Source organism: Mesoplodon mirus (genome assembly GCF_964341445.2).
Source record: "Mesoplodon mirus genome assembly, chromosome: 4".
In the NCBI taxonomy this organism is placed as follows: Eukaryota; Metazoa; Chordata; class Mammalia; order Artiodactyla; family Ziphiidae; genus Mesoplodon; species Mesoplodon mirus.
This window is the reverse complement of record NC_138979.1, coordinates 96173483-96195262: the sequence shown is the minus strand read 5'-3', so window position 1 is coordinate 96195262 and position 21780 is coordinate 96173483. Positions and strand designations below refer to the sequence as shown.

The 21780-nt window shown below is 40.4% G+C and overlaps 1 protein-coding gene across 5 annotated transcripts in view; it reads right to left on the bottom strand.

Moving 5' to 3' along the window:
* Positions 1-2477: 2477 nt before the first annotated feature.
* Positions 2478-21780, bottom strand: part of ATP8B4 (ATPase phospholipid transporting 8B4 (putative)) — a 257802-nt gene continuing 238499 nt past the window's right edge. For 4 of the 5 annotated variants that reach the window (XM_082616903.1, XM_082616906.1, XM_082616905.1 and 1 more), the window contains 4 exons: positions 15188-15433; positions 9271-9409; positions 6338-6468; positions 2478-4668 (listed from right to left, as the gene is read on the bottom strand). In XM_082616903.1, coding sequence (XP_082473029.1) covers positions 4387-4668; positions 6338-6468; positions 9271-9409; positions 15188-15433 — 798 coding nt within the window. In that variant the 3' untranslated portion in view covers positions 2478-4386. The remainder of the gene's footprint in view (positions 4669-6337; positions 6469-9270; positions 9410-15187; positions 15434-21780) is intronic. The other variant, XM_082616904.1, reaches the window with a different exon arrangement.

Genomic DNA, 21780 nt, shown 5'->3' with positions numbered 1-21780 from the left:
TCCACGGCATGTGGGAATCTTCCCGGACCAAGGCACGAACCCGTGTCCCCTGCATCGGCAGGCGGACTCTCAACCACTGAGCCACCAGGGAAGCCCCTTCAGATATATTTTTGATACCCATCTCTCTCTTCTCTTTTGAAACACCTGTTATGCGTAGGTTGGCACATTTTACATTATCCCATAGATAGCATATGTTGCTTTCGTTATTTGTCTTTCTGTCTGCTGTTCTGACTGGGTGATTTCCATTATTCTATCTTCCACATCACTTATTTGTTCTTCTGTGTCATTTAGTCAGCTATCCATTGCTTCTAGATTGCTTTTTATCTCAGAAATTGAATTATCCCTTTCTGATGGTTCATCTTTATAGTTTCTAGTTCCTTGTTGCAATGATCTGCATTTCTATCAATAATCTTTCTTAGTTCAGTAGCATTTTTATTACCACCTTTTGAACTGAGGATCTGGTAGACTGGTGAGCTCTGTTTCATTATTTTTTCTTTCAGGGGATTTCTCTTGCTCTTTTTATTGGGAGTAGTTTCTGCATTTTCATTTTATCTAACTTTCTGTGTCTCTATGAATTTAGGAGGAACTGTCATCTTTTGTGGGCTTGAAGGGTGTTTTTATGTGGGAGCATCCCTGTGTAGACTGTGTGTGTGTAATATCTTTGATGAGAGGGTTGATTGTGATATGGACATCAGCCACATCTTTCCTTAGGGTGCTGGCTGTTTTCCCCTTGATAGGGGGTGTGGCTGGTGTTGGGTCTAAAGTCAGTGCAGGGTGTAAGGTGGGACTTCCTGTCCATGGCTGTCGCCGTCTTGTCAGGGGTGAGGTCTGGTCCCCAGTAGTTAGAGTAGAAACCCTGATATTCAGGCTCAATCTGGCTCTGTTCCCCGACTGCATGCCCTGACCCAAAGGAGGTGATTGCTAAAGCAAGTGAAGCCCATGCATTCACAGAGGATCGATGTGTTGCCTGTGTAGGCCTCTGCAGCTCCACCTGGATGCAGCCTAAGGTCACATCCCTTCCCCTGTTGTGTTGGTCCTAGATATAGTGCAAGGTTGTGGTGTGGAGTGGCTGGGCCAGAGCATTCACTAGTCTAGGACTGGGGTTGGGGCTTTGTGACTGCAGGAATTGAGGTGGCTGAGCTGCTGCCAGAGATCTGGGCTGCCTCTGTGGCAGACATCTCCCAGGACCTGTCTACCCCAGATCCAGTGCTAAGCTGCAGTGTGGAGTGGGTGGAGCTGGAGCACTCACTGGGCTGGGAGACTAACTGTGGCATGCTCCTGCAGCTCCGCCCAAGCACGCATTGACAACCACCACCACCACCCTAACTGGGTCACACCCCAGACCCCAGTCTGTCTCTGTGTAGCTATCCCAAGTATTTTCCCAGGGCTGGTTGGCCCAGATCTCATGCCAATCTATGGTATGGAGTGAGCAGGAGTGGGTGTTTGCCCCATTCAGATTGGGGAGTGCAGTGAGGTGACAGCTGCCAGTGCAAGTCTCTCTCTGTCATGATTGTTGGTGAGACAGCACACGCACACTCCTTGGAGTAGAGCCTGGGCTTCTCCAGCCCTTCCACCTGTCCCAGCAGTTCTCCCAGTAGCCAACAGGGCTTGTCTCCTCTGTGCTGTTCCCGAGGACTGGGACACCCAGATTGTGGCTCGACCTGCTCGCTCCCCCAGGTGAGGGTCCACCAATGCAGAACTTCTTTTCCTTTCAGATTCCTCTCAGGGGTGGGGGTCCCTACCCTATGCATTTTTTCTGTCCTACCTTGTTACATGGAGATCTTTCCTGCAGCTTTGGTATAGGAGTTCTTCTGCCAGTTTCCAATTAGTTTTCCTAAAGAATTGTCCCATATGTAGATTTTTTTCTGATGTGTTTGTATGGGGAGGTGAGCTCCACATCTCCTACTCTGCCACCTTGATCCCTCCTCTGGGAAACACAATTTGTAATTGCCTGTAAGAGTTCAAAACTTGGACAGAGACTTTAAAAACACATAGTTATCAACTTTAGTCCTGAATATAGAATTTTTTCTTTCCAAATAATCTGATAATGTTTATGTAAATCTAAAATTGTACTATTCCCCAGTGCATCACCATCACCCTTCAGGCTTTTTTATCTTCAGGCTCAAAATAATCCCTGGCACTTGAATGACCTCGCAATGGGTATGTGAGTTCATTTGGATCTCATGGGGCCAAAGTAAACTGATAAATGTGTTTCTCTCACAGCTATCCACATTATCTGTTTATAAACAGCCTTATTTAATTTGAACTGAATTTGCAAACGTGGACCATTCCTCATCTTTCCCATCCCTTAAACATAGATCAAATTGGTTCATTTTATTCTTGACTCTGATCCTAAGAATGATGTACATTTTCCCTAGGCATGTAAAGGACAGAAAAAAAAAATCAGTTGATCAATGGAACAAAATCTCTCCCCAATGAGTTTCCAATAAAGAGACTAAACATCAAACACCACAAGTGCCAAAATATTTAGTAAAAGTTTGCAAATCTTTCAAAAATGTTACAATGCAGTGAAACTAATGACAAATTAGACACTGAAAACTAACATCTAGTTAAGTCTATGCAGGCATGTAGGAGAACAGGGAATATCTAAAAGCATTAACTATGATTAAACCACTGTATTAGGCGCTTTTATATATATCTCATTTGATCCCATTCAGGAAAAGTTATCCCAGACTTGGAAATTAAGGCCAAAAAAAAAAAAAAGGATTGTGTGATCCATAATATCATGCTAGCCCATTATCCATCAAGCCCAGCTAAGGGCCATCTGACTCTTTTGGGAAATATAACTTTGACCAATAATGCAATAAGGACTAGATTAAGGATTCTGTAAAGTTGGAGGATGATTTATAGAAAATTGATAAGGCATGATGATCATTTATTTTTGTTTTCTGATAGAGAACTTTACCTCCAAGGTTATAGTTACTATATAAAAATACCTCCAAGGTTATTTCCCTTTAGAGTACTAACCAGTTTTAGATCTTACTTTGCAATCTCATTTCATCAATGCCTTTTCCACTGATTACTTAAATTCCAGTTCTTCACATTTGCTCTTGTATGCTGATTGAGTTAAATGGCACTTAACTCATCATCTATTCACATGAGAATTATGTTTTCAATGATTTAAGAATTTGTGCTTTGACAATCCTCGAACAACCACATGAGGTAGGTAGTATATCCTCATTTTACAGAGGAAGAAACTGAGTCTCAGAGGAAGCACATTACCTGCCCAAGCTTACAGAGGTAAGAAGTGACAGAACTGGAGTTTGAACACAAATATGCATGAATTCTTTTACAGATACTATATTGATGACTCACATATGGACTCAAATTTGGACTGGAACATCTCCAAAAACTCAACCTCATGTGTTTGAATTATAAATGACAGCTGAATATCAAAACCAACTAACTCTGAATGACCTAAACCTGCATATTTAAATAAGTAATTTAAAAGACTGTTTATTAATTTGTTTGGTTTCAAATCTGAACTTTTTAAAACTGGAGATGTTGAAAGTATCTGCACATACATTACATGGAATAGTATCAAAGTGTGCAATTCCAGTGCTTTGCTGAGTTCATTAATAGCTCTAGATGAGGCAGAGAAAATAACTACTGAAGTTGTTATAAAAGTCATTGAAAAGTAGTTAGAATACTTTCCAGAGTCTCTGACATTTCATGAACATGTCCCTGATAATTTTTTGAATATATTTGACCAAATTGTCAGCCTATTCCACTGTAAAGATGTTCAGTCTACTTCATCTCTAGACTAGTAGAAAAATGTGGAATACCAACATGTTTTTCTAATCTTCGGGCATGAAGGTGATTTGTTATCCTGGCTGAACACACAGGTAGGGATCAAGACTGGACAGTGACAAGCTGCTGTAAGTCTGGAAGCACCTTAGTGTACAATGTGTACCTTTTAAATCTTAAAAGTGTATCTTGGGAAAGGCTGATCTTACATATAAGTGTTAATCTGTCACAAGGATGCTTTTCAGCTGGGATATATACCTTGTGAATGCACCCTTTTATTCACCTGAAGACCCATTCTCTGTATATGCACATTTACAAGTGTTTCTCCATAAATAAGATTCTAAAGTACAGATCGATTGGTATCTAGGTTGATTAAAAAAACCCGTGCTGGTATTGTGAGGGTTTTGTCCACCAACTCATGAATTGGACAGTGACCTCTGACCTGGTTTTCAGTAGAGCACATCTCTGTTGGATGGCACTGGCCACTGTCTGATACAGATTTAGGTTAAGCGAGGCCATCTGCCCCACCCCTAGCCCCTGATCTTAAACTCTGGAGCCAGTTAATTTCAGCTCCAGCCAAAGTGAAAAGATAACTGTGTGGCTCAAATTCATCTTGACTCACAGTTTCACTGTTTTATCCTGGCTAAAGCTGCTCACTGTGTCTGTGGTTTTCTTACATAAATTTTCAATCCAGCTAGTGCTATTACACAGTGTCTTTTCCAACCCTGATGTCGGGGGTGGATTTTTAGCTCGCATATTTTTTCCAGATGTGATAAGCTCTCCATAGCCCTCTTGGTGAGCAAAAGCATATCCAGATCTTCTTGAGCTTGATCTCCGAGTCTGAGGCTTTCGGCTACGCAGGGGTCTTGCCTTCTTTTGAGCCTTCTGCCACTGGCGGATCTGGAGACAAAGGAGACCCAGAGTGAGATGAAGCATCCACATGATAGACGCCACACAGTTGGCCACTTTGTGAAGTGAAAGCCTTTTCTGTAAAAAAACATCAATGATAACCAAGTACTCAAGTTCACTGCAAAATCAAGTTTTTCACCTAAAAGCCAAGCAATTTTCTACCCAAAAGATTACACTGGATACCGGTTAGTTTTTGTCTCTACTGAGAGACTATTAAGCAAACAAGAAGTGTTAAGACAAATTTCATTATTGTCCCCATCTCATACATCCACCTTAAGTGAACAGGAACATACTTTTGTACAGAAAGATTTTCTAATGTGCACCAGCCAAGTACAGTCAGTATAAAAATTTACAGATCCATATGCCCCAAATAAGTCTTTCCTCTCTCTTTTAGAGGTTCTCAGGATCCAGTAGTCATTAGTAACTGGACTAAGAGAAAATTAAGAAAATGAGAGTCACAAAATTTCAAACTCTTGTGGTAGGTCGAAGTACCATGGGATTTTCAGTGTTTTGATTTGTTTGGGGGTTTTTTGTGGTCGTTTGAAGAGCTCAACATTGTTTGGGTGTGTTTCTAGCATTTCTTTCATTTCGCTATAACGTTGAGGAGGAAGAGATCCAAGGTTTGGTGCTCAGCACCTTGTTCTTTAGGTGAGCTGATCGATTGCTTGGCTTCTGACTTTCATGTCGGGAGAAAGCCATTAAGCAGAAAATCATGATGTGTATAAACGTAGGAAGAAATGAGCATCATCTTCCTTCAGCTCATCCATCATTTTCTGAGTTTACAGCAGAATGAGCTCACAGAGCCAAAGGGAAAGGACAAACATAAGAGGGGAATCCACGAATCATTTCAGAAGAAATCTCTTGGTACTTTGGCCCCAGAACATGAAGGATTTCATGATAAGGGAATTTCTACCTCAGTTCTTCTCAGCATCATCAGCCTGGTCACTCACCCCCTCAATATTTCCCCCTTCTCAAGACATAGCTACAAATGCATCTCCTCTTTCTCCTTTTCTCATCTATATGGGTCCTGACCTAATTTGATATTGTGTTGCTTATACTCCTCTGTCCATAAAATACTGAAATATGTTCTGTCAATCCCTTGACTTAGGTATTTCTAGAATCTGTTCTTTCTGTTTTTCTTCTAACTGTATATTTTCCAATCCAGCTATCATGTTGCTGTTCCCTTTCTTAATCTGTTCAGAAAGTAACCTCTCTCCCATGTTTAACAATCTGCTACTATATTTCTACAGAAATTTAGAGCCCCTTCACCTCATACTTTGCTTGTCTTTCTTTTACTGTACCCTTTACTTTCCCCAAGTCAGTAACTTTCCCTCTAGCTTGCCTTTGCCTTGGAGCAAATGTCCAAAATGCTGCCAGCAAGCTTGTTTTTTAAAAGTCAACTTTTAAAAATATCCAATGTAACTTGTAATTTATGACTCCCCACCCACATTTAGTGTAGACAGTTATCTTCATTGGCACTCCCAGGGCTAGTATGTTCAGTTGTGGGCAGTTCCAGCTACTGTGATGTGATGCCATGCACCTGTAGGTGTTTGCTGATGGGAAGTTCATTAGCTCTTCTCTGGACTTCTAATCAGGCAGAGGACATGATTCCAAGAGCAAAGAACCAACCCCTCAAGTACCCAGCAGCACTACAACATACCTGATCACTCAGGGTTGGGAATAAATCCACCTTCAAAAATCTGAATGCCACCACAGGCATAACTGAAGCCACTATCGTTAAGAGAATAACAAGCCAGATGCACTTCTGGGTCAAAGAATGTCGTGCATTTCCTGTTATTAAAGAAAAATAAACACTGTGATTATAAATAGAACAGAATTATTGAATTAATTGGTTTTTTGTCTATTCCCATAAGGTCTTTTTTGAAAGGGACTTTTGGACTACCTAGGAGAACCACTGGGTATCTTCCCCAGTATATCATATGCTCAGTGGTGATAAAAGTGCAAGAATGGTAAGATCACCCTTGGGAACTGCTTCATGGCCTGATCACTAGGGGACTGCCAGCCAGAGCCAAGCATTCTCTGATCCAGGCTCAGTCCAGCTTCACTCATGAAGCAGAATTCTCTCATCCAGCCTCAAAATCCCTCAACTACAAAGCAGCCATTATTTTTAAAGGCACATTTACCCTTATGGATTCAAACAAAACTATCATATCAAAACTACACAATGTATGTTCTGGATGCAGGTACAATCGCAAATACTGGTCTTCTCAACTGGCTATGTCATAAAAGTTGAGCTGTATCCACTACAGGGTCAACCTTTTAAATTCAGGCAACAGCCCCCAAAAACCTGCCTCAAAGGGACTTACCAATCTCTCTAGTGTTCACTCGGTTATGAAGTACTCAAGGTTCCAAGGAGATCCGAGATGCTCCTGGGTTTGTGAAAAGAGCATTCTCCACACTGGGAAACCACTGATTCAGCCATTCAATATTCTAGTTCAATTGAGTAGTGAAATTCATTTCCAAGCCTGGAGCCAGTTTTCTTATTTTATACTCACACCTCATATACTGGGATGTTTGTTTAAACAAAGCAATAAGGGTCAGTAAGGCAGGCAGACAAACTATATGGAAGATGTCAACTCTACTTGTGAACTGTTGTTCCTGTTGGTTTTCTAGGCATATGGTACCTCCAATTATCCAGGTTCCCCCTCCCAGTGCTATAGTTAACACAATTTTAATGGGCTTTGGGTGTGACGCTTGGCTCCTTATTGGAATGTCTGCATTTTCTGTCTTAGGAGGATAGACTCTGCCTACCAAAGAGCACTTGATTCCATTTGCCTGGGCAGAAACAAATTTGACTCAGTAAATTAAATGTCTTTTTGAGCTCCCTGAAGCTCAGTACCCCCAGGCATGGCTGGAAAAACAAGCATCACTTTAAAACCACACTCCTGCTTGCTGCTGGCTACTAAGGAAAAAAAAATTTTCTTAAACCTCAATGTTGATTTAAGTTTTGAAAAGTCTCATTGGAACCCAGTAATTAATTCCTGGAATGGCATGTGCTTAGAGAGTGGTCCCCACACAAACTACTTTCTCCAGTTGAGGCATTCCAGTCTCATTATGCATGTTCGAATGCTGTCTTAGGACTTCTGGTTAATGCACTGAACTTTCAGATTTGGCAACCAAAAAGAAAAGAAAAAACTTAAAAGTAGTTTAAATGGCTCTCTTTTTCCTAATATGTTTATTCTTATTCACAACCATCATGTTTATACATGGTTGGAATCTTTTGATAAATAAAGGATTAACATTACATGTTAAGTAAGAGAGGTACAATTTAAAGATTTCCATGTACACACAGAGGAAGGCAAAAACTGAATACAATACTCTTAAGCATATACATGCATTTAAATGGAATTGCAATTTCAAGTGCCTTTGGAAATGTATAACCTTATAATTGCTCTTATTTTGCTTTCTACATGAATCAGTCTTCTAAGAATTATTTTTCTAGACTGGATTTCCCAACTAGTGGATGCAAATCTGTCTTGCCTAATCGAGCTCAAGTAAGTTGTCACTATGTATCTCTCTTTTCCACAGTTTGCTGGGATGAACTCAGAAACATCCCTGTTACCAACTTATTTCACACATACTAGAGATTTCAAAACTTCTTTAAAAGTCTATTAATAGCCCCACTGTGTAAATAAAGCTCAGTGGCCCTTGCTGGGAATCAGTTTGAAATGTGGAGTGCAATGATAGTATACTCCAAAGGTAGACCAGATATATACTCTTTGTAGAATCATAGAATCTCAGGGGTTTAAGGGATTTTAGGAGGTCTTTTGCTACCCATCTGCTGTTCGATGTCCCCAACCAGTAATCAAGCCACATTTGCTTTAATCACCATCTTCATCATCATCATGGCTAACATTTACTAAAAAAGTATTATGTACCAGGCTACATGCTAAGCATTTCATATGCATTATGTCATTTAGCCCTCACCAATTTCCTATAAAAGTAGGAACTATTAACATACCCAAGTTTAGAACTGAAGACTTTAAGCCATGAAAAGGAAAAGAAACTTGCCTAAGGTCACACAGCTTATAAGTGGCAGAGATGACACTTGAACACTGGCTACTGAACACAGAGCCTATTCTTGGTGCCACTCATGGACTATGTCCAGCAATTTTTAAAAGGCTCTAAATTACACATTATTTCTTTTCTAAATACAAATAAGTTCCACAGGTAAACTTAGGCAGAAATATTGGTGATAATGTGGCATAAAAGGGAAAGCCTGGCATTTCTTTCTCTTCCCTCTATCATACATGAACTTCACAGGTTTTCAGGTATCCCTGATCTATATGTCCTATGCCTGTTATTTGGAAAGGGACAGTCTACTGCATCTGGGCTGTTAGGAACCTGTAAGCAGCTATCTCAGTGATTCTGCATCTAGTAGGGGCAGCAAAACCTAACCTTTTGGAGCTCACTTCAAGCCTGTAAGCCCTCAGATGTCTGGCTCAATCAATTCCTAGAGACAGAATTATTGGTCATCCCTAATCCCACCAAAAAAAAAAAAGAAAATAAATTACAAAGACAAATAAATGACAACTTGACACTAGGCCCCAGCAAATAGTAGGACTCACTTACCAACAAATGGAAACTGTCTTGGGAAGATGCCAAAGAGGCCATCACTGTGCATGGTAAATAAAATGGAGAAATAAGTGGCAATGCTGCCCCAGATGAAGACATGATTAATGACAGTCCAGTAACTGGTATCCAAGGCTATCTGTAAATAAAGTCAAACACAAAGGGGAGATTGTTGAGGATTAAAAGAGCATCATTTTACTGAGTAATGTTTCCTCAGAACTGTTCTGTGAGAAGACAGTGGCACATGTCTAGTTTCCAGCCAACCATAGGCCTTACCACTTTCTGCACAACACAGGGGACTAATGTGACATTCCTGGTAGACAACTGACTTTAAGACTTATATCTGCAAGCCATTATATCTAGCAACATTGAATCAAAAATCAGGAAATAAAATGTTAAACTTCTTTTAAGTGAGAAATAAGAAAGCAGAATGGTTTCTAATTTCAAAGCTACTTTCCAAATTGCTCTCAAAATTTTTCTATTGGAAAACTATTTTTCATAGTGAGCAAGTGCAACATTTTAAAATCTGTACATAGGGCTTTCCTGGTGGCACAGTGGTTAAGAATCCACCTGCCAATGCAAGGGACACGGGTTCGAGCCCTGGGGTGGGAAGATCCCACATGCCGCAGAGCAACTAAGCCTGTGCACCACAACTACTGAGCCTGAGCTCTAGAGCCCTCGAGCCACAACTACTGAAGCCCGTGCACCTAGAACCCATGCTCCGCAACAAGAGAAGCCACCACAATGAGAAGCCCGCACACTGCAAGGAAGAGTAGCCCCCGCTAACCGCAACTAGAGAAAGCCCGCACGCAGCAACGAAGACCCAATGCAGTCCCAAAAATAAATTAATTAATTAATTTAAAATTAATTAATTAAAAAACCTAAAAAAAAATCTGTACATAGATTTTTATATGACCATTTTGACACAGGTATAATCTGTTTACATCAATATTCTAATTCATTTTGGCTATCATTTCTCTTAAGTTATTCAAATAATAGCAAAGAAAAATTCTTAATCCACTTTTGGCGTAAAATTCAGAAGCTGGGGTTCATGGTGATCTGGGAACATGCTCACAAGCCCTTCTCCCTTCCAATAACTTGTTATGGCAGTGCAGCTGCAAAAGAGTAACCTGTTATGGGGAAACCAAGACAGCCACTGGTGAATATGAACACTTGAGTTCTCAGAGAAAAAAAAGTAGGTTCTAGCATCCTTATTTGCATATCAGAGGCACCAAATGGTCCAAGCGAAGGTTTGCATTTCTAGCACAGTCTGAAGCAAGGCCACAGATTTATTGCCTGCCTGAGGAGGCTCTACCTACATAGTAAACAGATTCCTCTCTGCACATGGAGACATACCTCCCCTTCCCACATGACGTTTACTGTCCTTTAAAATGATGCCCCATAAAAAGAATGCTGGCAGCCTTGATGAAACTGCAGGGGTGCTAAAGGGACAGCCTTTACTTCCCTCAAGAGGCCTGAGAACAGACAGCTCTGCTTTCCATGCCTCAGCAAAGAGATGCTGGCTTTCCAGTTCATTGGTCGAGACATTAGACCAAAATCTGCAGCTGTACCTTTCACCACCTGTCAGTTCATCACCATTAAGAGACACCAGGGGCCTGACCTGTGTGGGTATGAGTAGGCAAAGAAAAATCACAACCAATTTAAGAGGACGCAATTGAAAAAAAAAACAAGAACAGGTGGCTCCTGTTGAGGCAGAACTAATGGGAAAGACAGACAAGCACTATAACAACAAAAAAAGTAATAAGAACTCTTAAGGAGATGCAATTAGATCATAGTAAAAAATTCTGGAAGAAATAAAAGCATTATTTCTGAATTTTAAAATTCAGTAGAGAAACCAAACAATAATAGTCTGTGATGAGAATTGAATTAATATTCTGGGAAAAACAAATGGAAACAATATTTCATAACTGGGCAAAAACTTGAAGAAATGGGAACCATGTGCAAAAAGATATGAGACATGGATGGCAAATCCATAGATGTCATATCCATGGGCCCAATATAAGAAATAATGGCATCGTAGAAAGAGGAAAAGAAAGAAAGAGAGAAGTAGCAATCAAAGAAATGACAGAGAAAACTGCTCTGGGATAACAAACAGCAAAGATTTTCAGATTGGGAGGGTACTGTAAATTCTAGGAAAATCAATGAAAGAAGTTATGTTCTGGTGACATTTGTGAAGTCGAAGGATACAGAACATAAGCTTCTAGACACAGAAGATATTATTTACAAAGGAAAGAGAATCAACTTAATATCAAACTGCTACACTGAAATGGATGTAGTGGAAAATCATTTACAAAGTTCCTAAAGAAAAATGCTCTGATTTAAGAATCTTATGCCCATCCAATATATCATTTAGTAAAGATAAAGAAAGATTTGAACTCAAAAGTATAACATCTATGTACCCCTTCTGCAGAAATTACTCAAGCTTAGACAGAGAGGAAAGGATGTTAATGCTGCTCTCAAAATGAGCTTATTCACAAAATTCCTGAAACTTATTCTGTGTGTTAAGGACAGCAGTGTCTGATTGAAGCCATGATTTCATGATGGTGCCTTAGCTGTGTTAGAGGCTTCCAAGTCACTCCATTATCTCCTCCTCTGCTACAGAATTGAACACAGGGGAACTAGGCATGGAGAGTTCACAAAGCACCCATATGCTTTATTTAGTTGTGAAACAGACAAACAGAACTCCTCTTTCAGTGGAGAAATCTGGTTCTGATTTTGGATGCTACCTGTCTGACTGAATTTTGGACTTGCAAGATGTCAAGTGTTAGATGGCTTTGGTTTGAACTTAATGATACTCACTTAGATGGACCAAGGCATGGCAGAGATGCCATTTAAATGCAGTATATTTACATCTGATTCATTCAATCTATTAAATATTTATTGAGTCATGAAGAGAAAGTCTGGGGTTTAACAAGATCTTTCATTGGATATAAGAGGCTAAGATTTGTAAAACACATTGTTTATAGGATAGAAAAAGGACTCACCACAGGCAATTCAAACTCTATAAAAATTAAGCCCTTGATTTATACTTTCCCCTCAAAAAAACACCCCCCCAAAAAAAACCACACACAAAAAAAGACAAAAAACAGAGGTCACGTGGCTTAATGTATCCACCCAGAGGTACAGACTTTAATGGATTGGAAAGCTTTTGTAAATTCTAACTCAATATCTAATGGTATTGTCCACCATTTGCATAAAAGAGGAAATAGAAACAAACTCAAGATGCCCGAAGAGGATCAATGGATCATCAAAAATCATTCTTACCAGATGGAAATGTAAATTGGTGCAGCCACTACGGAAAATATTAGGGAGGTTCCTCAAAAAATTAAAACTAGACTTGTCATATAATCCAGCAATCCCACTCCTGGGCATGTATCTGGACAAAACTGTAATTTGAAAAGATACATGTACCCCAGTGTTCATAGCAGCACTGTTTACAATAGCCAGGTCATGGAAGCAAGTGTCCATCAACACCAAGTATCCATTGACAGATGAATGAATAAAGAAGATGTGTGTGTGTGTGTGTGTGTGTACACCCCCACAGTGAAATACTACTCAGTCATTAAAAAGAATGAAATAATGCCATTTCTAGCAACATGGATGGACCTAGAGATGATCATACTAAGTGAAGTAAGTCAGAAAGAGAAAGACAAATACCATATGCTATCACTATATGTCAAATCTAAAATATGACACAAATGAACTTATTTACAAAACAGACTCACAGACATAGAGATCAGACTTGTGGTTGCCAAGGAGGAGGGGGGTTGGGAGAGGGATAGATTAAGAGTTTGATATTAGCAGATGCAAACGACAGTAAGTCCCCTTCATACGAACCTTCAAGTTGCGAACTTTCAAAGATGCAAACGTGCGTTCACAAGTCCAATCACCTAAGTTAGTTCATGTGTCTGGCGTACACTGTCACGTGTGCGCATCCTCTACAACTGGTTGTGCTTTTGTGTACTTTACTGTATAGTACTGTATGGAGTACAGTAGTACAGTATCTTTATTTCAAGCTAGATCTGCAAGAGGACGACTTCATTGAACTCCTTGCTGTGCAACACGAGGAGCTGACTAATGAAGACCTGATGGAATTGGAGGCCCAGAGAAAGGATGAAGAGAGTCAAGAGGAAGAAGAAGTAACTGAAGAACCAAAGAGATTCACAATGCAGGAAATGGCAAGGGGTTGTTTTTTATTTGAGGTGGCACTGTTAGTTTTTGAGGCACAGGACCTGAATGTAGAATGGTACATTAAGGTTGCAGCGGTCATTCAGAATGCAGTCCAGTGCTACCATGTCATCTATGACTAGAAAAAAAGAGCTACTACCCAGACGTCACTGGATCGTTTTTTCAAGAGGGTAGATAGATTGAATCCAGCAAGGAAACAGAACCTGTGCCATCAACGTCAGGCATGAGTGAAATTGCAGCTTGTCCTCCGTCTCCTATTGCTGACGATCCTTCAGCTCTACCACCTCCCACCTCCTCTCCCTCCTCGAGTCAGTAACTCTTCTCGCCTGTTCACTCGATGCCAGCCCCTGTATGCCAGCTGTTGTACTGTACTACTGTACTTTTCAAGGTACCGTATTATAAGATTAAAAATGTTTTGTGTTTGTTTTTTATGTATTATTTGCGTGAAAAGTATTATAAACCTAATACAGTACAGTACTATATAGCCGTTATGTTAGTTGGGTACCTAGGCTAACTTTGTTGGACTTAGGAACAAACTGGACTTACGAACCGAACGCACTCTCGGAACAGAACTCGTTTGTATGTAGGGGACTTACTGTATTATATACAGAATGAATAAAGAACAAGGTCCTACTATATAGCACAGGAAACTACATTCAATATCCTGTGATAAACTATAATGGAAAAGTATATGATATGTATGTGTATAACTGATTCACTTTGTTATAAAGCAGAAACTAACATACCATTGTAAAGCAATTATACTCCAATAAAGATGTTTAAAAACATATGAAAAAGAATATATTTATGTATAACAGAATCACTTTGCTGTATACCAGAAACACAACATTGTAAATCAACTATACTTCAATAAAATGAATTTTTTTTTTTTTTTTTTTTTTACTGTTGAGCCTTCTTTTAATTTATTTTTTTATTTTTATTTTTTGGCTGTGTTGGGTCTTCGTTTCTGTGCAAGGGCCTTCTCTAGTTGTGGCAAGTGGGGGCCACTCCTCATCACGGTGCGCGGGCCTCTCACTGTCGTGGCCTCTCCTGCTGCGGAGCACAGGCTCCAGACGCGCAGGCTCAGTAATTGTGGCTCACGGGCCCAGCCGCCCCACGGCACACGGGATCCTCCCAGACCAGGGCCCGAACTCGTGTCCCCTGCATTAGCAGGCAGACTCCCAACCACTGCGCCACCAGGGAAGCCCAATAAAATGAATTTTTAAAAAATCATTCTTACCAGGAAAACTATGAATTTGAGATTCGGATGTGCCACATACATAGAATTGAACCTCTTGATAATTCCACAGAAATGTACTGCCAAGTAAATGTTATATCTCACTTTGAAACCTGGAAGTTACTAAGTCTTATAGAAGTCATGGGAAAGTTTCTGTTATCATTGGAAAAATTTTCTTCCAAGAAGACAGCACAAGGAGGAAGTAGTAGTATAATCATTTCTCTTCACGTACAACATGCAGTCCCAAGAAGTGATTGATTCATTGTGAGGTTTCCACTAACATGGAGGTTATAGACATCCAATGCTAATCTCCTACATCTGGAAATTTATGTTAAAGCTTCCTGTTTTAATCTCAAAATGTGTAGTTAAAAAGAAAACCCCAGTATTCCTTTAAAATTACTGTCAATAAATGAAACAGAATTTTAAAAGGTGTAAAGACATCAAGTTAAGATATTTTCACCAGTAGGTTACCTGCACACTGACCACAATGACCAAAGATGTGGCCATGGTCACTGCAAAAGACTGGTAGTCTGCAATGTGCTGTCCATCTTCTCCAGCCACGTTGTAAAAGGCCCCATACGGGATGAAGAAAAGGGCTAATGAGGTGTAGATTCCATGTGCCACGCAGATGAAAAATTTATGCTTGTTAAAAAGTAGATTCAGCTGTCCAGGTTTGTAGAGCTGGGGACAATCCATGCTATTCTGGTCATTAACATCCTGTCAACAGAGTTACTTCAGTGGAAGAGGCTTGAGAATTTAGAGATACCCTGAATTTCCTATCTCCAGAAATAGCACATGCATATCTAAGCATGCCCTAATATACACTAGTCATTATTTTGTTTTCATTCCCACAGTAACCCAAAGGATAATAAAATGATCCCTATTTTATATAGGGAACTTGAATCTCCAAGAGAGATTCATGAGAGGCCACACAGCTCTTATAGCAGAACCAGAACTTGATTGCACACAGATATTTGGCTTCAAATTGAAGTTTTTTTCCTGTACTCTCCTGCAGCTGCATTCATGCTCCCAGAATTCTAGTACATCCTGTGCAGCCAGTGGGCCCCAGGGGTTAATTGCCAACGCAGTGAGTGGTAGTGACCAGGGGATGTCAGCAGAGAGCTGCAGAGTCAGAATTGGCCAACCTGAGTTCCCAACTTTGGGGGAAGCCTGAGCAGGAGAAAGGGAACTGGGAAAGGGGGAACTGAATGTGGGATTCCAGGTGGAAGGGAGCTGAGCCTGAAGAGGTGAGTGTTCTACCCAGGGAGGATTCCACGGGCAGTTACCAGGTGTTCAGGACAAAGAATTTAGACGGAATGAGAAGGAGTCATGTCTGGGCCCAACAGAGTCCTGGGAGAAACTAAAGCTGTGCTTCTCAAACTCATGTACACACTAATAACCTGGGGTACAGATTATAATTCAGTAGGTTTGGGGTGGGGCCTGAGACTGCATTTCCAACAAGCTCCAAAGCAATGCTGATGACCACACTGTGAGCACCATAGCCAAACACCCCAGCCAAAAAGTATGGCAAGGACTGACCACTGGCAACATCACAGGATCATGGGTACGGTGAAGCAGGCAAAGAGGGAGCAACATAGGCATGAACTCTGGGAGCAGACCAAGTTCCCCTTCCTGCTTGTGGGATGACCCGGGCCTTGCCAAATGGAGTCCCATGAAGAACACTGATACAGTCTCTTTGGGAAGTCCCGTTCTGAGATGCTAGTGGGTGCTTCTTTCCCCAGTCCAGTGACTGATAAGGTTATATACACAGGCTTTGAAGCCAAACAATCCTGAGTTCAAACCCCAGCTCTGCTGCTTAGCAGGGGTGTAGTCTTGGACCTGTCACTTAAGCTGTGTGAGCCTCAGTTTCCTCATCTCCAGGAGTACAAACGACAGCATCTCCCTCACAGGATCACTGTCATGATGAAATGGGTATGTATTCAGCAGAGCTCTTACCACAGTTCTTGTAATTAAAAAAACAGATGCTTCTATAAATAATAACAAAGAATGATGATAGTAACAGTAACAACAGTAATAGTGTTGCAGTCTCAGAGTCAAGTGGCCCTACTGCTAGGTTGAGTTCTGCCACATATTGGCCATGTGACTCTAGGAAAGTAACCTGAACTTCTGAGTTTTGGTTTCCTCCTTATAAAATGAGCAGACACATTGGGCTTCCCTGGTGGTGCAGTGGTTGAGAGTCCGCCTGCCGATGCAGGGGACACGGGTTTGTGCCCCGGTCTGGGAAGATCCCACATGCCGTGGAGCGGCTGGGCCCGTGAGCCATGGCCGCTGGGCCTGTGCGTCCGGAAACTGTGCTCCGCAACGGGAGAGACCACAACAGTGAGAGGCCCACGTACCGCAAAAAAAAATAATAATAATAAAAATAAATAAATAAATAAAATAAAATGAGCAGACCCATAGACGGTCATTGAGGCCTTCCAGCATAGCATCCCATGATCTGGAGATCAGTTTAAGCGCCAGAGTTGACAAAGCAGGAAAGGATAGGGGTATACACTCAACTTGATGGCAATAAGGGGCCTTACTATACACACAGTTGACTCTTGAACAACATGGGTTTGAAGTGAGCAGGTTCACTTACACACAGAATTTTTCAATAAATATGTACTATGTGATCCACTGTTGGTTGAAACTGCAGATGCGGAATCATGGATGTGGAGGGCCAACTGTATAACTATAGGAGGATTTTTGACTGCATGGGGATGGGGGCCAAGGTGAGGGGGACCCCTACCCCTTCTCTTGTTTCAAGGATCAACTGTATATTTTTTCTCTATATCTCTTAGCCCTTAGGTTGTTTCCATATCTTATTTATTATAAATAATACTGCAATGAACATAGGAGTGCATATATCTTTTCAAATTAGTGTTTTCGCTTTCTTCGGATAAGTACCCAGAAGTGGAATTGCTGGATCACTTGGTAGTTCTATTATTAATTTTTTGAGGAACCTCCATACTGTTTTCCATTCTGTTCAGAGTTTATACTTAATCATAGTTCAGTCTTGGTAGGATGTATGTTTCTAGGAATTTATCCATTTCTTTAAGTTGTCCAATTTGTTGGTATATATCTGTTCATATTAGTCTCTTATGATCCTTGTATTTCTGTGGTCAGTTGTAATATCTCCTCTTTTATTTCTGATTTTATTTATTTGAGTCCTCTCTCTTCTTTTCTTGGTGAGTCTACCTAGAGGTTTGTCAATTTTGTTTATCTTTTCAAGGAACCAGCTCTTAGTTTCACTGACCTTCTCTATTGTTTTCTTAGTCTCTGTTTCATTTATTTCTGCTCTAATCTTTGTTATTTCCTTCCTTCTACTAACTTTGGGCTTTGTTCTTCTTTTTCTAGTTCGTTGAGGTGTACTTTGGGCTTCGTTTGTTCTTCTTTTTCTAGTTCCTTGAGGTATAAAGGTAGGTTGTTTATCTGAGACGTTTCTTGTTTCTTGAGGTAGGCATTTATTACTATGAACTTCCCTCTTAAAACTGCTTTTACTGTATCCCACAAATTTTGGTATGTTATATTTCCATTTTAATTTGTCTCAGGTTTTTTTGAATTTCCTTTTTGATTTCTTCTTTGACCCATTGGTGTTCAGTAGCATGTCACTTAATCCCTACATATATGTGAATTTTCCAGTTTTCTTCATGTAATTAATTTCTAGTTTTATACCACTGTAGTTAGAAAGATGCTTGAGATGATTTCAATCTCTTAAATTTATTAAAACTTTTTTGTGGCTTAACATATGATCTGTCCTTTAAAATGTTCCATGTGCACTTGAGAAGAATTTACATTTTGTTGCTTTTGGAGGGAATATTCTATATATACATTGGATGTATCTGGTATAACATGTCATTTAAGGCCAAAGTTTCTGTATTGATTTTCTGCCTGAATGATCTATCCATTGATCTAAGTGAGTATTAAAGTCCCTTCTATTATTGTACTGCTGTCTATTTCTCACTTTATGTCTGTTAACATTTGTTTTATATACTTAGGTGCTCCTATGTTGAGTGCATAAATATTTACAAATGTTATATTCTATTGTTGGATTGATTCCTTTATCATTATGTAATGCCCATCTTTGTCTCTTATTAGCCTTTGTTTTAAAGTCTATTTAGTCTTATATAAATATAGCCACTCCAGCTTTCTTTTGGTTTCCATTTGCATGGAATATCTTTTTCCAGCCCCTCACTTTCAGTTTCTGTGCGTCTGCATCTAAACTGAGTCTCTTGATCGCTGCATATGGATGGGTCTTGGGTTTTTTTTTTTTTTTAATCCATTCAACCACTCTATTTGTTTTGATTAAAGAATTTAGTTCATTTACATTTAAAGTAATTATTGATAGGTAGGTACTGATTGCCATTTTGTTAATTGTTTTCTGGCTATTTTTGTAATTCCTTTCTGTTCCTTTCTTCTTCTCTTGCTCTCTTCCTTTGTGGTTTGATGACTTTCTTTAGTGATATGCTTATATTTCTTTATATTTTGTGTATTTACTATAGGTTTTTGCTTTGTGGTAATACAAGGCTTATAAATAAAACCATATCTATAATAGTCTATTTAAGTTGATAACTGCTTAAGTTTGATTCCATTCTAAAGCTCAACATTTTTACTCTCCCCCCACATTTTATGTTTTTGATATCACATTTTACATTTTTATCTTGTGTATTACTTAACTAATTATTATAATCATAGTTATCTTTACTACTTTTGTCTTTTAATATTCATACTAGCTTTATAAGTGATTAAACCACTACCTTTACTATATACAGTTGACCCTTGAACAACACAGGGTTAAGGGCAACAATGCTCACACAGTCAAAAATCTGAATATAACTTTACGGTCGGCCCTCCATATTCATGGTTCCACATCTGTGGATTCACCCAACTGTGGATTGTGTACCCACACAGTTCAAAACTGTGTTGTTCAAACCTTTTGACTGAGATTTATTCCTTCACATGTTTTCTTGCTACTAATTAGCACCTTTCTTTTCAGATCAAAGAAGCCCCTTTAACATTTCTCATAAAGCTGGCTTAGTAGTGATGAATTCCTCTATCTTTTGCTTGTCTGAAAAGCTCTTTCTCTCTCCTTCAATTCTGAATGATAACCTTGCCAGGTAGAATATTCTTGGTGAAAGTTCTACCTTTCAACTTTGAATATATCATGTCACTCCCTTTTGGCCTGCAAAGTTTCCGCTGAAAAAAACCTGCTGATAGTCTTATGGGGGTTGCCTTGTATATAATAAGTTGTTTTTCTCTTGCTGCTTTTAATATTATTTCTTTGTCTTTAACTTTTGACAGTTTGATTAAAAAGTGTTTTTCTGTGGGTCTCTTTGGATTCATCTTATTTGGAACTCTCTGAGCTTCCTGGGTCTGGATGTCTGTTTCCTTCCCAGGTTGGGGAGGTTTTCAGTCATTATTTCTACAAATACAATTTCTGCTCCGTTCTCTCTCTCTTCCCCTGAGACCCATATAATGTGAATGTTGGTCTGTTTGATGTTGTCCTGTAAGTTCCTTAAGCTGTCTTCACTTATTTTCATCCTTTTTCTTTTTGCTGCTCTGATTGGGTGAGTTCCTGTCTTCAAGTTGACTGATCCTTCCTCATGTTTCATCTAGTCTGTTGTTGAACCCCTGTAGTGTATTAATCAGTTCAGCTCTTGTATTCTTCAGCTCTATGACTTCTATTTGGTATTTTCTTATATTTTTCATCTTTTTGTTGAAGTTATTGTGTTCATGCATTCTTCTCCCTCTTTAAGATCTTCTAAGATCATTGCTTTTCTCTGTTTCTTCATTTTGTTTGACTCTGTGTTTGTTTTCATACAGCTGACAAAACAAACACTTCTCCCTGTCTCCAAGAGTGGCCTCATGTAGGAGATAAACCTTTATTGTTCAACCCTGCCCCAGCTTTTTGTTGTCTCTGAAACCTTCATGCTTGTTCAAACAGCCTATTATATTTTTAACAGCTCTCAGTAGTTGAGAATGTGCCAAGACATGTCAGTGTCAGGGTCAGATTACAGCACCTAGATTCAGGCTGATTGGAATCTAGACCCTCAAGCAGCAGTTTTTAAAACCATGCAAACATATACCTGTGGGACTGAAAGAATGAGCCTCGCTGGCCACGAGACCCAGGCAATCTAGGAGGTTCCCTATGCAGCAGTCACAAAAGGCAGGGCTCCAGATTAATGCATAAGCTCTTTTCTGGGAGATCGCAGAAAGCTGGAGCAAGGCAGAGGGAGCAGACCAAGATGGCATCCACAGCTTACATTCCTTGAGAGCAGCTTCCTCAGCCACTAAGAGTGTGTCAAACCTGAAGCCTGCCCCTCAGGCTGAAGCTCCAGGACAAACAAAGAGTTCCTTTTTCCAGAAAGACTGGGAGTGTGTTTCAGTCTGCTGTCTGTGCAGTGCCCTGGGGGTAGCCTGCCAAGAACCAACTCTTCATTTGCTACTGTTTCATGGGACCCAGGAACGCAAGCCCCCAGCCACAAGAGCCAGGTGATCAAGTGGTGTCCCCTGGGCAGCAGCTACAAGAACCAGGGCACCAGACACATGTGAAGCTCCTCTCCAGGAGACACTGGAGCTCTAGAATGTGGCATAGGGAGAGCATGAAGATACTGCCTGCCCTCTGAGGTCTCTGGAAAGGATGACAGTCAGCCCCTAGATGCATGTTTAATTAGACGGCTGCCCCTCAGGCCTCAGCTATAATGATTAGCTAATAGGCCTCCTTCACAGAAAGACTGAGCTCCTGAGTCTGTTGCCTCTTGCTCTGCCCCGGGAGGGGTGGTAGATATTTAATAACTCTCTCTCCACTGGTTACAATCCTGTGAGACCCACGAGTGTAAGCCCCACTGGCCACCAGAGCCAGATGATGTAGAAGTGTTCCCTGGCAGCAGCCGTAAAAATCAGGACACCAGATAGGAATATGAGCTCCTTTCTGGGTAACGCCGATTACTATAGTCCCATGGGACCAGGAATGCAAGTTCCCCTGGCCTCCAGAGCCAAGCAGTCAAGAGGTGTCCCCTGGACGGCAGCCACAAAAATAGAGGCACCAGACACATGTAACAGCT